The 17,051-nt window shown below is 35.2% G+C and overlaps 1 protein-coding gene across 6 annotated transcripts in view; it reads right to left on the reverse strand.

Moving 5' to 3' along the window:
* The window catches only part of TC2N (tandem C2 domains, nuclear), a 48,766-nt gene that overhangs the window by 21,275 nt on the left and 10,440 nt on the right, over window positions 1-17,051 (reverse strand). For all 6 annotated transcript variants that reach the window (XM_032623782.1, XM_032623780.1, XM_032623781.1 and 3 more), the window contains 3 exons: window positions 9,199-9,321; window positions 7,609-7,842; window positions 811-978 (listed from right to left, as the gene is read on the reverse strand). In XM_032623782.1, the coding sequence (XP_032479673.1) occupies window positions 811-978; window positions 7,609-7,842; window positions 9,199-9,265 (469 nt within the window). In that variant the 5' untranslated portion in view covers window positions 9,266-9,321. The remainder of the gene's footprint in view (window positions 1-810; window positions 979-7,608; window positions 7,843-9,198; window positions 9,322-17,051) is intronic.

Genomic DNA, 17,051 nt, shown 5'->3' on the forward strand with positions numbered 1-17,051 from the left:
TTGCTTCCATGATCCAATTCTTCATCCCAGAATAATCTAAGAGGATGTAAGTCCTCTGTACTAAATGCAATTCAACTATTTAATGAGCACTTATTACAATACTGAATTCCATGTACTGTTATATTTCGAGTCTGTATATGTAGTTTCCTTCCTAAACTATAAGATCATTGAAGAATGGAATTCTGTATAATTGTATAGTCTAGCACAGTGATGAAATACATATTTAAATAAGTATTTCTACTTTATTTCTAGTACATCAGCCTGAATTCAGTGGTTGAGATAGCTACATATTTTTCCTGAATATCAGTGAAAATTTTGTGAATCAGATATGTACAGATAGTCTATAATTGATACAGTCTCAAATATTAAACTAACGAAGATTGGTAATCATTTAGGCATTTTCTATTTTCTTTGTTTACATTTCTAATCTCATCATTAGTTTCGAAATGCATCATTTTCACTGAATAGAGCAGAAAATAAATAGAGCTAGTAAATACTTGTTGTAGAATGTGAATGGATAGATGTTATATAAAATATGTGCAAAATCTAAAAATAAAATTTCTTTCAAAAAAGGACAAAAATGGAACTTGGAACTACCAATATACATAACTCATTAATCTTTCATTTTTACATTAGATATAAACCACAGAGAAGTTACAATGTTTATCATATCACTTCTGAAGCCTGCTTTTCTCTTTATTTTTAAATTGCTTTTCATAAGATGAATCATTTCTTCCAGAATTTATAGATTTAATTTGATTTCTACATTTGTTAAAGAGAAAAGACAAAGAGGAAAAATTTTTTTCATACCCGATCCATATCGTTTCGTTGTTTCTGAACGAGGAAGAAAGCGCCGACTCAAATCAGGTGACACGTGCTGATACATATAGAATGGGTTATATACATCATAGCTGGGTCCATGCTGAGATGAACTGGAAAGTTCTACCTTTCTAGCTCCAAAAGATGCTCTGGCAGATCCTGAAAGCAAGTGTTTTTAAAGTTTTACAACATCCTTTTCTTGGAGTTATTAGCCAACAAATGGTGTACCCAAGGCAAAGGGAAAAAAATGTCTCAAGTAATACTAAATCACATGCATCTGATATCTAAAAAAAAGAGCAGATGTTTATTCAGGTCTAACTGTGTGGAGTATTCTCCCAGGAGTCAGTCATGAACCTTGCTCCCAAGACAGTCTGATAAATGTCTGGCATTCCTCTTTGCCCTACAGACAATTCTACATTTTGTGACCGGAGTTTCCTTTATTTTTCTACTGCAGAAAGAACATCTTTTAAGCAAAAAAGATAATCATTTTTTTTGGAGATGCACTCTTTCCACAAAGACAGAATATTTATAAAAACTGACCACATGCTGAGATACACAGAGCAAGTCTCAATAAATTTGAAAGGACTGAAATAAGAGTATGTTCTATAACCACAATGCAATAAAGTTAGAAATCAAATAACGAAAAGAAGAATAAAAAATATTTATATGGGGGCTTCCCTGGTGGCACAGTGGGTGAGAGTCCACATGCCAATGCAGGGGACACGGGTTTGTGCCCCGGTCCGGGAAGATCCCACATGCCGTGGAGCGGCTGGGCCCGTGAGCCATGGCCGCTGAGCCTGCGCGTCCGGAGCCTGTGCTCCGCAACGGGAGAGGCCACAACCGTGAGAGGCCCGTGTACCACAAAAAAAAAAAAAAATTATATGTAAACATAAAGAACCAAGAAACACCAAAATATAATCCTTAAGAAGAAAAACAAGACTGAAAGATTTGCTCTACTTAGTATTAAGAATAGAATATTTGATCAATAATAAGATCAATGGAACAGAGTAGAAGGCTCAGAAAGAGAAACCCATTTTATGGACACTTGATTTATAATCAATGTGGCACTGCATAAGAGTGGGAAAGAATGGTCTTTTCATTAAAAGGTGATGAGTTCCCTGGGGGCCTAGTGGTTAAGATTATGGGCTTTCACTGCCATGGCACGGGTTCAAAAAGTTCCCACAAGCCACACAGCGCGGCCAAAAAATAATAATAATAAAAGGTGATAAGACAATTGATGTAGAAATAAAGAACACTTCAATCCAACAAAACATATTCACAAAATATAAATTCCATGTGGACTGTAGATCTAAATTAAATGTTAAAGGCAAACCAATAAAACTTCTATATTTAATTAAATTTATAAGAAAGTTCTCAAGGCCTTAGACCAGGGAAGCACTTCTTAAATGGAACATAGTATTAACCATAAAAACAATTTTAATAAGCCTAACTACATTACAATTGAAAATTCCCATTGGTCAAAAGACTATTTAAAGAGAGTGAAAAGGTAACCACAGAGTGGGAAAAGATATGTGTAACATATATAACTGACAAAGGGCTCATATCCATAATATATGAGGAACTCCCACAAACCAGTAAGAAAAAGACAGGCAAGCCCAAATATAAACTGGCTTAAGACTGAGCAGGTACTTCAGAAGAGAGGCTATCCAAATAGCCAATAAACATGACCTGGTGATCAATCTCATTAGTCATGAGGGAAATGCAAGTTAAAACTCCAATGAGATACCACTCATTCGTAATGTTGAATGAAAGAACTCATAACAAAAGAATATATACTGAACATGTAATTTCATTTATATAAAGAACCCATAACAAGAGTATATATTGTATATGTAATTTCATTTGTATAAAAAACACATAACAAAAGAATATATATTGAATATATAATTTCATTTATATAAAGGTCAGAAAACAGAAAAAAACTAAACCACAACATTTAGGGGTATGTGCTTAGGTGGTCGAAATTAAAAATAGCAAGAAAGTGATGATTATTACAACTGGGATTCTGATTACTCTAGATTACTTCTAAAGGTCAGAAAACAGAAAAAAACTAAACCACAACATTTAGGGGTATGTGCTTAGGTGGTCAAAATTAAAAATAGCAAGAAAGTGATGATTATTACAACTGGGATTCTGATTACTCTAGATTCTGATTACTCTGATTACTCTTACTTCCCCCCTGAAAAGGGGGAAGATGGAAGCTTTTGTTTTACTAGTAACACTCTCTTTATTTGAGTGGTGACCATACACGCATTTTGCTTTGTAGCAAATCACTGGGCTGTAAATTTCTGTTTTGTTCCTTTTTTCTATGTGTATTATATTTCACAGTTTTTAAAGGGTAAAACAATAGATCAAATTCCTTTCAAAGTTAAGACTCACATTAGAAATAATAGACAAAGTTTTTCAAATGTTTAAATCATCACCATCTTTTAAATCTTTCTATCCCATTTAACATAGAAATCACAGTAGAAACTAATATTTTCTGAAAAAGCTAAACAATAAAACAGGTGGCTTCACACTGAGTTCAGAAAAGAAAAAGAAAATATGTGGTTATGAAGTGAGATCTTATCCTCACACTCTGGTTCAAGTAACTGTGTACAATCCAAGCCCTGTACAAAGGCAGAGGGATGCCAAGAGGGAGGTATCATGCCAGAGAGCCTTATAAGGAGCCTGTACACCTTATAAGCTAACTCTTAAATTGTTCAGCACATAAACACTGCTACAAAAGTCTGTTTATGGTAATAAGAGTAGCACTGTCAAGAGCAGTAGCACCAAAGATGACTCTCTACCTTTATAGGCTAGCCCTAAAAATGAATATTCTTACTCCATTTTTCCTTTATAAGTCAGTCAGTAAAGAATTCCAATTTTCCCCTTAAAAAGATACCATTTTTAAAGTTCAAGAGGCATTTCTCTCAATTTACAGAATCACAGTGCTATAAAACTAAACGTAAAGTAGCACAACTGCTTATACCTCTCCAAAGCCCAATTAAAATTTTCAGTATTTATTCAAAATGCATTCTCTTAATGGATAGGTAAGATAGATATGGGATGAAGCAAACAGAGTAAAATGTTAGTAATACAATCTGTTAACAAAGCAGTAAGCTGCAGCTATAATCAGATCTATCAGCAAGTAAGCAATGCAACTTAACAAATTTAAAATATATGAAATATAATTTATTCATTATTGATAGTGGTCTGCTCTACCTTCTCAAAATCTCCATATCAGCCCATCACTCACACATTCATGTAAATACACAAGATACACATGTTTGATTTCCATAATTAGGCACCAAGAATACTTTCCTGACTCTCATTAAATAAAATAATTTTCTCTCCAATATGCTAAAAATCAGACGGCTTTACCAGATCTTTATTGAGCCTATAATTTAAGTGTAAACCAATTTCTCACTCATTCAACTCAAAAAGTAATCTGTTTTCTAGTGATACAATGAAAAAAAAAAAAAGACAAAAGAAAAACTATAACATATTGCCAGGTAGGTATTTCTTACTTATCTTCTGATAATGAAAATAATACATAAAATACCCTACATGTCTAAAAATAGAGAATTTATTAACTAAATTATGGTACATCCATATGATTTAGTACTATGGAGCCATTAAAAAGCTTCACAATATATGATATGAATAAAATAGATTACAAGACCATTTATATGGTTTAACCACAATGTTGTTAACAAGTGCGAGAGAAAGAGAAAGATCAATCTATCAGGGTATCCTGTGAGCCAGAACTTTTAAAAACTGTTCTGGAGAGACACTGCTGATATGTGCAAAACAGGGTGGTAGGCCAGGCTTAGGGTTCATCCTTCCTTGCTTAAAAAAAAAATTATCACTCCAACCAGACCCAACTCTCCTGTAGATAACTACAATAAACTCTAAACCAAAACCAAACCAAACAAACAAAATACCCTGAAGGTACTAGAGAGTGAACAAAAGTAGTGAGGATTCTGAACAGCACTTGACTCTGGGACAAAGGGGAATGGCCACCTGTTTTTAACGACTTTTAGCCTGTGGGCAGGACAAAACTGGCACTGTGCAGGGTGGATAAAATTCCGGTAGAAAACCCAGTCTTTCTGGCCTGAAGAACAGAGCGCAGAGTTCAGAGCAACCACAGCTGCTAGAAAGTAAGGTGGGAATCTTGGAAAGGAGAAAACCTCAAGTTCTATGACTAAAAGTCTGCTCAAATATCTGGCTGATCCCTGAACCACACATGTGTGGGACAGACTCCAACTAAGGATAAAAAAACTAAGCTCAGATAGCAGCTGCCACCAAAGACACAGAATCTGCAGCACAGTACAATCAAGTTAGTTGCCTGCTGAAGTTAGGGAGGGAGGGAGGAAGGGAGGGAAAGGAGGAGGGAGGGAGGAAAGGAAGGAGAGAGGTAGGGAAGGGAGGGAGGGAGTGAAGGAAGGGAAAAAAAAACCCATCGGAGTAATGTAACAGGTTCCAGAGTCTCCACAACATAACATCCAACATCCAGAACACGATCCAAAATTACTCCACACAAAGAAACAGGAAAATGTGACTCATTCTCCAAAAAAGACAATCCAGAGAATCCAAACCTAGATGACCCAGATGTCAGAATAGTAGACAAAGATGTTAAAACTCAAAGACCTAAAAGAAAATAGGTTCACAATAATGGGGGCGGTGGGGGGGAAGAAATCACAGAAAAGAAATAGAAACTATAAACAAAGAACCAAATGTAAATATTACAACTGAAAATACATCTAAAATTAGAAACTCACTGGATGGACTTAACAGCTGAATGGAAATAATGGAGGAAAGAGACAGTGAACTTGAAAGTAGGTCATTATTATCCAGCCTTAAGAACAGAAAGGAGAGGCATGCAGATGGCATCACCGGGAACTTGAGCAGCTGCATGAGGGTATCAGAGACAATGGCCAAGAACAAACTAAGAGGGCAGAAGTCCAGGAATGTATTCCACATAGCCAGCCAAAAAAGCTTAAAAGGTTGAAACTAAAGCAAAACCAGTTACCACTAATCTTAAGAACATAAACATTGTGAGTGATGAAAAAGTTAACAGGACTTCCCTGGTGGTGCCATGGTTAAGAATCCACCTGCCAATGCAGGGGACATGGGTTCGAGCCCTGGTCTGGGAAGATCCCACATGCCACGAAGAAACCAAGCCTGTGCACCACAACTACTGAGCCTGTGCTCTAGAGCCCACAAGCCACAACTACTGAGCCCACGTGCCACAACTATTGAAGCCCGTGCACCTACAGCCCGTGCTCTGCAACAAGAGAAGCCACCACAGTGAGAGGTCCGCGCACCACAGTGAAGAGTAGCCCGCACGTGCCACAACTAGAGAAAGCCCACGCACTGCAATGAAGACCCAACGTAGCAAAAATTAAAAAAATAAATCTTTAAAAAGAAAAGAAAAAGTTAACAGAGTGAATAAAGCTTCTGTAGATATACAAAAGAACCTGCAGTTTCTCAAAAGGCCTTTCCCTTGAACCTCTGCAGAAACAGCTGACTCCTCAGCAGTATCATGAAAATGAACCAGTTAATGTTGATGAAGCTACAAGATTAATGGCTCAGTTGTAATACACTGGTGATGCATCAAATTCCCCAAAAAGATCAATAAATTAAATGTCTTATACAAAAAAATAAGAATAGAGAGGAGCAAAAAAGGTGGAAAAAAAAGAAGCCTCAGACACATAAGACAATATCAAAAGGTCCAACATATGTGTAATTGGTATCCCAGAAGGAGAAGAAAGGATGGGGCAGGAAAAATATTTAGAGAAATACTGTAGATCTTGATAGGAGTTTGGATTACATTGGTATATCCCTTTGTCAAAGCTCAACAAATATACGCTTAAAATCTGGGCAGTTCATTGTGTTTAAAGTTTATGTCAAAAGAAGAAAACTGTAGACAATTGAACTTTAGTAAATGATATATATGCTTAAGTATTTAGAGGGAAGTGTACTGATGTCTGCAATTTACTGTGAAATGCATTCTCCCCTTACCCCCAAAAGGATTAATAATGGTTAGAGAAATGGATAGATAGGTATGTGATAAAGTATAATAGTAAAATGTCAATGACAGAATCTATGTGGTGGATATACAGGCATTCACCATTAAGTTCTTTCAACTATTCTGTATGTTTGAAATTTTTCAGGGAATAAATCATTGTGAATGACAGTGTTTCAAAGAACTAAAATGAAATATTTCTAAAATACAAGAGTTACATGTTGTTCCCTTTTATCTTCCTTAGTTCATTGGCCTCTACAACATCAGCCAAAATTCAGCCAATGAATCTGCCTCATTCAAGTGGCTGTTTAGGCTGGGAAGTGTATTTAGGCTGAGAAGTATAATAATAAAGAAAGAAGGGAAGGAAGAAAGAATACTTCATTGCTTCCTTATTTCTCTTTACACTAAATTTTAGAAAATAATAAGACTATTTCCTGTATTTACTGATCTAAAACAGAATTCCTCTATTTTTTTTCTTTCTAGATGTGTGAAGAATAACTGACATATTATAATTATATTATTCCATTAAAAAGGCCAAATCTACACACAAATGTTGTGATCAGATTTCATAATGGACTTCAAAAACACTGTACAGTAAGTTCCTCTACAGAAAGAGCAGAACATATAAAAAATGAAATGTAAAATTTGTACATAAAAGATATTTTATATCTTTACATATGTAAAAGAGCAAAATAACAGCAATAATAGCATTTAAATGCTGCAGGTTGATTTTTAAATCCTGCCATTTTACTGTTTACCTTCAAGTTCTTCCAAATGTGAAGGTGTTTCTTGCATCCTGGGCTGAATATAAGATAACTTAAACCTGGGCACCACAAATGGTACTTCTTTGCCATCAGATGGTAATTTGGAAAGTAAATAATCCTCAGTACAGCCAACCTGAGGCTTTACAGAAACGGACGTCAATGGAGGTATACAAATAGCAGTATTTTGACTATTTGATACCGCTGCTTTGAAGTCTCTTTCCACAGATACTGCGTAGAAGAGAAAAGAGAAAAAAAAATCACAAATATGTATGTAGATTTATATATAATAATCTAAACCTAACATGCTTTGGTACTTATTTAATCATTTTAAAAGAAACTGCTGACACATAAACTACTCATGGGTCCTATCAAGCACTCTGGAATCTACATTAATTTTGTCTAGCCAATATTTGAGAAGTTAATATACTACTGCCAAAGTATATTAACTTATCATAATGGTAAAAGCAGTTTTTAAAGAGTCTCATTTCCACAAAAGAGCTCATAGATGGAAAACAACTTTATACTGTAATTAATTCCACAATGCGTTCAAATAAGTAATAATCTAGTCATTTAAATAAAAATACTGTCAACAAAACAATTCTTGTTGTCAATACTAGCGGTTAATTTCAGTCTTAAATACCAAAAGTTACTTTGAAAAGAAGCTAAAGGTCTCGAAGTCTTTACCAAAATCTTTACCAAACCACAAAATAAAATGTACTTTGACCCTAGAATAATATCGACTCTCCCCGTACTAGCTTCTATGACCTATTTTGTCCATTATCTTGAGAGATACTTGATTCCTAAGCTGTGTGACTTAGGATGGGGAGGTAAGGGACACCTAGAGCTAATCTTCATGTACAGTTAGTACTGTCTATAGACTGAATGGAAGTACAATTACTATTGTGTTGGAATTTATGAAATCTTTTATTGCAAAAAAGAAGCCTTCATACTCAAAAACATACTAAGAAGCTATGCTTTAGACAAAGAAATATAAGAAAGAGCCAGAGAAAAATAAAGTTCCAGTCATAACCTTGAAGAGTTCAGGAAACCATGTAATAGAAAGCGAAATCTCCAGGAGTCCTTGATAAATGTGGGTCTTGATAAAGTTACAGGTCTCTTCTCTATTGGTCGTTCATTCATTCATGAAAGGCACTTTTTAATGCATTGTTCGTAAATTGGAAATTCTCTGTATTTAAATTAAAACATTTGCCAGAGTATGTTATCCCCCCAGAGTATGTTATTCCCTACTTTTGCCCATACTATTTCATCCACCTGTAATATTCATGTCTAATCCTCACCTTCTCTTACTCCCTTCTTCCCACTCAGCTTGCTAAAATCCTCTTCAGACTTCCATACCACGGATCATCTTCTTTGTGATGTCCTAGAGTGTCTCCTGAGTTGAATTCATCTCTCTCTCCCCTATGTTCCAAGGTACTTTCATACTGAGCTAGTGTGCCTTACATTTATGTTTCTGCCTCCCCCGTGAAGTTAGGAAACATGTCTCATTTACATTTATATCACAAAATGTCACAAATAAAGAAGACATTAAATAAATGTTGAAAATCAAAACAAAGCAAAACTCACAGTTGTGCTTTTCCGTTCCACCATAGAAACATCCTCTACAGCAACTCTTTATAAATTCTGTTGCCATTACATTCAATCTCCAATATCCAGCAAAAGATACAAATTTCCAATTTTAATATTAATCTGTTGGTAGAACAGAAAACAAGTTAACATGATCATGCTTAATGTCATTAGATATCATTAAATAAATCACATAATCTGTCTTTCTAAGACATAATGAGGGCTCCAAAGCAAAAATGTTTAGAGCAAAATAGATTTTTGTTCCTTTATGCAATTTTATATAACCTAGGCTCCTTATAAGCTATTAAAATGACATGCTTAAAAATTACTAAATGAACAATCTTAATGTTAAATCTGAAAAAAATTCCACTCTCCATTTTCTCTTTGGACTGATGTATCTAAATCAATGTCCAAATAAAATTTGCAAGAAAATATGACACTCATAGAAAGTGTGAGAAAATGTTCACTTCCTCCAAATTGATTCTTTTGGTAATCCAAAGGCCCTATAATGAATGAGGGCCAATAAACAAACAACTTCATATTTTTTGAGTTAGTTTAATACTGAGAATTACACTAACAGAAAAATCTATCTTAAACTCTCTTTCTCTGTCTCTCTCTCTCTAAACTCTTTCTCTGTCTCTCTGTCTCCTTCGCACACACAGGCACACACACGCACACACACGCACACACACACACACATACCAGCTAACTAAACCACAAATAAGATATAGTGGAAATAAAGAGCGTCTGTTTTAAATTTACCAGGAACATAAAATTGTATAAGAAGCCAATTGCCTACCTTGGCTTCAGTGACTTTGTTCCAAATGCACTCTTTCCATTTATGCCTACTACCTGTACATTTTTCATGGGAAATTTCAAATGCATACAAAAGAAGATAGAATAGTATAACAAAACCCCCACCACCTAAACAATGATCAACTCGAGGCAAATCTTAATTCATCTTTATCTCTCTACTAACCCTGTCCTTCAGATTATCTTGAAAAATATTCCAATCATATAATCTCACTCATAAATATTTAAGTAATTATCTCTAAAAGATGTGGCTGAAGGACTCAAGAGTTAACTCCAAGGGGTTCTACTGGCTAAACATGTATCAATTTGAGCATCAAAATAAACAGTAACTGTAATGGGTTGTAACATGTCAAGTATTTCTAAAAGGTACTCTCTTTTAACATAACCATAATAACATCATCACATCTAAAAAGTTTAAGATAATCAACTACCCAATGTTCAAATTTCCCCTATGGTGAAATATTTTTTATAGCTGTTTTCTGCAAATCAAGATCAAAATTTGGACTGTTTCCAGTCTTTTGCTGTTAGAAATAGTGACACAGTAACTTTGTACACACATATTTTCAGATATTTCCCAGTATATATCTGTAAGACAGATTCTTAGACTACTGGGTCAAAAGGTAAATATATGTGTAATTTTGTTTAATACTCTAAATTTCTCTCTAAAGTTGTACCATTCTGCATTCCCAGTAGCAATGTATGAGAGTACCTGTATCTATCACCAAGAGAATATTTGTCAAAATGCTGGACTTTTGCCAATATGATAGGAAAGGAATTATATCTTGTGCTGTTTTAATTTGCACCTCTTATTATAAATCAGGTTGGGCACCTTTTCATATAAAGGCTAATATGTATTTGTCTCTATGAACTCACTGTTCATTATCTCTTGCCCATCTCTCTATAAAGTTATTGGTCCTTTTCTTCCTCAGTTTTAGAGGATTTTCATAAATTTGAGAGATTAATGCAATGTCCATAATGGAAGCGGCAAACATTATTCCAGTTTGTCGTCCTCTCTTCACTTTGATTTACTAGTGAAACTGATTTACTCTGATGATGGTGTTTTCTGCTATGCAAAAAAGGAGGGGGAGTGTGTATTGTATATACAAATATGCATATATACACATATACATACATATATAAGTGTGTGAATACTGTACATCCTGGTACAGTATGAGAAGTGAATCCAATCCTAGCTTTTCTCAATTGACTATCCCAGTATCACAAGCACCACTTATTAAAAATTCCTTTTTTTTCATTGATTTTAGGATGCTGCTTTTATTATAGACTAAATTTCTACATGCCATTGGGTTTTGGTTTTTGGTTTTTAATTCATTCATTCATTTATTTTATTTTTGGCTGTGTTGGATCTTCGTTGCTGTGCTCGGGCTTTCTCTAGTTGCGGCAATTGGGGGCTACTCTTCGTTGTGGTGTGCATACTTCTCATTGCAGTGGCTTCTCTTATGGGGCACGGGCTCTAGGCGCGTGAGCTGCAGTAGTTGTGGCGCATGGGCTCAGTAGTTGTGGCACACAGGCTTAGTTGCTCCGCAGCATGTGGGATCTTCTGGGACCAGGGATCAAACCCCTGTACCCTGCATTGGCAGGCGGATTCTTAATCACTGCACCACCAGGAAAGTCCTGCCACTGGGTTTTGGTTTTATATCTTCTATTCAGTTGATCTGTATTCCTGAACCAATGCCACATTTTAAAAGTTATTATGGCTTGTAATATGTTTCATTATCTAGCAGGGCTAGCCTCCCATCCTTACTGTTCTTCAATTTCAAAGTTCTTCTAGCTATGCTTGCTTATCTGTTCCTACAAATAAACTTTATAATCTGTCCAGACCTAGGAGGAAAAATATTTGATGACATTTTTATTGGGATCATGTTACATTTATAAATTATTTTTAAAAAACCTGATATCTTTAGGATGTTGAGTCTTCCTATTCAGAATATTTGTTCAAGTCAAGTTTATGTTTGTATCTTTAGGAGTTTTTTTTTTTTTTTTTTTTTTTACAATTTTCCTCATAAATTTTGAACTTTTCTTGTTTATTGTATGCCTATGAAATTTGTTTGGCTAAATGGTACTTTTTCTTCCATTATACCTTGTAACTGATTTCTGGGGTTTTTTTTTAATTTTTCAAAGGCCCTTTTCAGTCTGTTTAGAGTATGCATTCCCTGACCACCCGGATCATACTAATTTCTCTCATCTTTAAACTCTAGTGAATTAAAAAAAAAGAAGTTTTACATTTTTCATGACATTTCATGACACCTGTTCTATCTCCCCTGCTAGAACAAAAACTTTTCAGAAACAATGTTGTACTCACTTTCTACTTAAAACTCAGAACCTTGTATGATGCTGGGAATTTAGCAGGAACTCAGCAAATATGTAGTTGATAGATAAGGAAACAAGTATAATAACTAGCTTATATAAAAACTCCTAACATACTCATCAAACAACATTTCTGACCCCAGTAAGCTTGCAAATACTTAACATTAATCATGAGGGGAAAGTGAGAGGACTGGTTAAAAATGATTACTACTTCTGGGGGTAAAGTTTTCAAAGCTGACAGCTTTGAGTCATCCAAAATGAATTGGAGAAGATGGGAGAGGGATGCAGAAAAGGAAACAAGTTTATATAAATAAGAATAAGGGAGTTAGGGTTTGTACAGATTACTGGAGAGTAGAGATGTGTACACAGAGAGAAGCACAGACATCAGTAGAGGGTCCCACTTAAGTATTCAGCAGTGTTGATCAGAGAATGCATGCAAGAAAAACTACACAAGACTGGAGGAAGACCACCAGAAAAGTTTAAAAGACCATAACAACACTCACCAAGGTCAGTAATAATGCCTGTCCCCACCAACAAAACTGGAAAAACCTCACACAGGATACTGAGGAGAGGATTCAGAGAGTCTTGCCTCAGTGGTGGGGAATAAATAGCCCTAAACTAAAGACTAGTCTGACCTAACAAATCTTAAAATCAAGACTCAAAAGGATCAAACTATTTCTAAGAAACTATGTCCCAAAGCAAAAAATAATTGCAGAAATCTAAAAATATATAGCATGCAAGGTAAAATTTACATTGTCTGGTAGCAGCCAATAAAAAATTACCAGACATTCAAAGAAGGGGAAAAAAATTATGAGGAGAAAAATCAACTTACTGGAACCAACACAGCAATGAAATGAACAGTTAAGGCCATCAAAATAGTTATAAGTGATTCTATATGTTCAAAAAGTTAAATAGAAACATGGAAGATACAAAAAAAGATGCAAACCCAACTTCTAAAGATGAAAACTATAATGTCTGAGATGGAAAATACACTGGATGGGATTAATAGCAGATTAGATATTGCAAAAGAAACAATAAAGTACAGTAATAAGAGACCCAAAATGAAATACAGAGAGAAAAAAAGAATAAAAACAAAATGAAAAGAGCATCTGTGACCCATGGGACAATTTCAAGCAGCCTAATATACATGTAATTGAAATTCATGAAGATGGGGACAGGCAGAAAAAATAATACTAAAATTTTCCAAATATGATACCTACAAAACTCAGGTCTAAGAAACAACAAACACTAAGCTCAAGAAGTATGAAAAAAACCATGCCAAGGCACATCATATTAACATGGCTCAAAACTGGTGATGAAGAGGAAATCTTAAAAGCAGCTGGAAAAAAAAGACATATACATAGGAACATAGTTATCATCAGGAACAATACAAGTAAGGAAACAGTGGAGCAAAAATCTTTAAAGTATTGAAAGGAAAAAACAAAAAACTATCAACATCTAATTTGATACCTAAAGAAAATCTTTCCAAAAAGGAAGTGACAAAAAGTTTTTTGGACATAAAAAATTGAATGAATGCACCACCAGCAGATCCATACTACAAGAAGTGTTCAAGGACATCCTTCAGGTAGAAGAATAATACCAGATGAAATATAAACCCACACACAAAGAATTGAGAGTACCACAGATAAATATGTATGATTTATTATAAAAGATCATTGATGCTTAGACAAAAATAATAACATGGTGATGTGGGGTTTATAACATGTAAAAGTAAAATGCATGACATCAACAGCACAAAGGCCAGCAGGGAAGAATAGAGTATTCTATTGTAAGGTCCGTGTAGAAGATGTGATGTGGTATATGTAACACCATTTGAAGGCAGACTGTAGGAAGTTAAAAATATGTACTATAAACTCGATAGTAACCACTAAAGTAAGAAAACAGAGGTGCAATTAATAAGCCAACAAAGGAGATCAAATGGAATCATACCCCTAAAATACTCAATTGATATAAAAGCATAAAAAGAAGAAAGGGTAAACAAAGAACAGATGGGATGAACAGAAAAAAAGCAAGATTGATTTAAACCTCACCATATCAATAACCACACTAAGTGTGAATGCTCTACGTATGCCAATTAAAGGTTAGAGATTGTTAGATTGGATGAAAAAAAGCATGACCCAAGTATATGCTACTTAAACATACTTTAAATATAAAAACACAAATAAGTTAAAAGTAAAAAGATGAATACTCTTCATGAATATAGACACAAAAATCCTCAACAAAATACTAGCAAACTGAATCCAGCAAATTATAAAAAGAATTATATATCATAAACAAGTGAGATTTATCCCAGGATTGCAACATTGGTTTAACATCTGACAATCAATTCACATAATACATTATATTGTAGAATAAGGGACAAAAACTACATGATCATCTCAATAGATACCAAAAAAAGATTTGAAAATCCAACACTCATTCATGATTTTAAAAGGCTGAGCAAACTAGGAATAGAAGAGAATATTCTCAACATAATCAAGAGCATCTATGAAAAATCTACTGCTAACATCATAGTAATTGCTAAAAGACTGAATGCTTTCCCTTTCAACTCAGGCAAAAGATAAGGATCCACTCTCACCACTTCTGTTCAACACTGTAATAGATATTCTAGCCAGGGCAACTAGGCTAGAAAGATATAAAAGGCATTCATATTGGAAATGAAGGTGTAAAACTCTATTTACAGATCAACATGGTATTGTAAATAAAGAGTCAAAGGAATACACTAAAAACCTACTAGAAGTAATACACAAGTTGAGTACAGTAGCAGGATATAAGATCAAGTTATGTTTCTATACACTAACAATGAACAGTCTAAAAATGAATTTAAGAAATCCATTCCATTCATAATAACAGGCAAAAAAAAAAAAAAAAACCCTAACATACCTAGGAATACTTTAACAAAAGAAATGCAAGACTTGTACACTGAAAACTACAAAACATTACTAAAAGATATTAAAGAAGACATCAATAGGGACTTCCCCAGTGGTCCAGAATCCACCTTCCAATGCAGGAGATGCAGGTTCGATCCCCAGTCAAATGCAGGTGATGTGGGTTCGATCCCACATGTCAAAGGGCCCACACACCACAACTACTGAACTCACACACCTCAACTAGAGAGCCCACGTGCTGCAAACTACAGAGCCCACGTACTCTGAACCCACGCGCCACAACTAGAGAGAGAAAACCCACACACAACAACTAGAGAGAAGCTCGCGCACTGCAACAAGGAGCCCACACACTGCAATGAAAGAGATCCTGCATGCCTCAATGAAGATCCCACGTGCTGCAACTAAGATCCAACAGAGCCAAAAAAAATAAAGAAAATTTAAAAAAATAAAATAAAGTCTTCAAAAAAAAAAAAAGGAAACATCAATAAATGAAAAGATGTTCCATAATCATGGATTGTAAGACATAATATTGTTAAGATGTCAATACTCCCCAAACTGGTCTACAGATTCAACACAATCCATATAAAAATCCCTTCCAGGTCCTTTACAGAAACTAAAAAGGTAATCCTAAAACTCATGGAAATGCAAAAGACACAGAATAGCCAAAACATCTTGAAAAAGAAGAACAAAGTTGCAAGTCATACTTCCTGACCTGAAAATTTACTACAGAGCTACAGTAATCAAGACTGGTATCAGACATATAGGTCAATGCAATAAAACTGAGAACCCAGAAATAAATTCTTACATGTATAGTCAGTTGATTTTTACAAAGGTGCCAAAAAACTTTAAAGGGAAAAGAATAGTCTTTTCAAACAAGGGGTGCTGGGACAACTGATATCCACATGCAAAAAAAAAAAGAATTTGAACAACTATCTCACACTGTACACAAAAACTAAGTAAAAATTGATCCAAATCTATATGTAAGAGCTAAAACTACAAAATTGCTAGAAGAAAACATAGGAGTAATTCTTCTTGAACTTGGCAATGATTTCTTAGATAAGACACCAAAAGCACAAGCAATGACAGAAAATTTTGAGGGCTTCCCTGGTGGTGCAGTGGTTGAGAATCCGCCTGCCAATGCAGGGGACACAGGTTTGAGCCCTGGTCCGGGAAGATCCCACATGCTGCGGAGCAACTAACTAAGCCCACGAGCCACAACTACTGAGCCCGCATGCTGCAACTACTGAAGCCCGTGCGCCTAGAGCCCATGCTCCGCAACAAGAGAAGCCACCGCAAGAAGCCCGTGCACCACAACGAAGAGGATCCTCCGCTCGCTACAACTAGAGAAAGCCCGTGCACAGCAATGAAGACCCAAAACAGCCAAAAATAAATAAATTTATTAAAAAAAAAAGAAAAAGTTGATATATTATACTTAATCAAAAGTAAAAATGTTGTGCTTCAAAAGACACCATCGGGCTTCCCTGGTAGCGCAGTGGTTAAGAATCTGCCTGCCAATGCAAGGGACACGGATTCGAGCCCTGGTCTGAGAAGATCCCACATGCCGTGGAGCAACTAAGCCCGTGCACCGCAACAAACAGTAGGCCCCTCTCGCCGAAACTAGAGAAAGCCCGCGCGCAGCAACCAAGACCCAACGCAGCCAAAAAATAAATTAAAAAAAATTTTTTTAATTAAAAAAAAAAGTGAAAAGACAACGTAAGAGTATGGGAGAAAATATGTGCAAATCATACATCCAATAAGGGGCTTATATCCAGAATATAAACAAACTATTACAACTCAATAATA

The sequence above is a fragment of the Phocoena sinus genome, chromosome 2, assembly GCF_008692025.1.
Source record: "Phocoena sinus isolate mPhoSin1 chromosome 2, mPhoSin1.pri, whole genome shotgun sequence".
NCBI lineage: Eukaryota > Metazoa > Chordata > Mammalia > Artiodactyla > Phocoenidae > Phocoena > Phocoena sinus.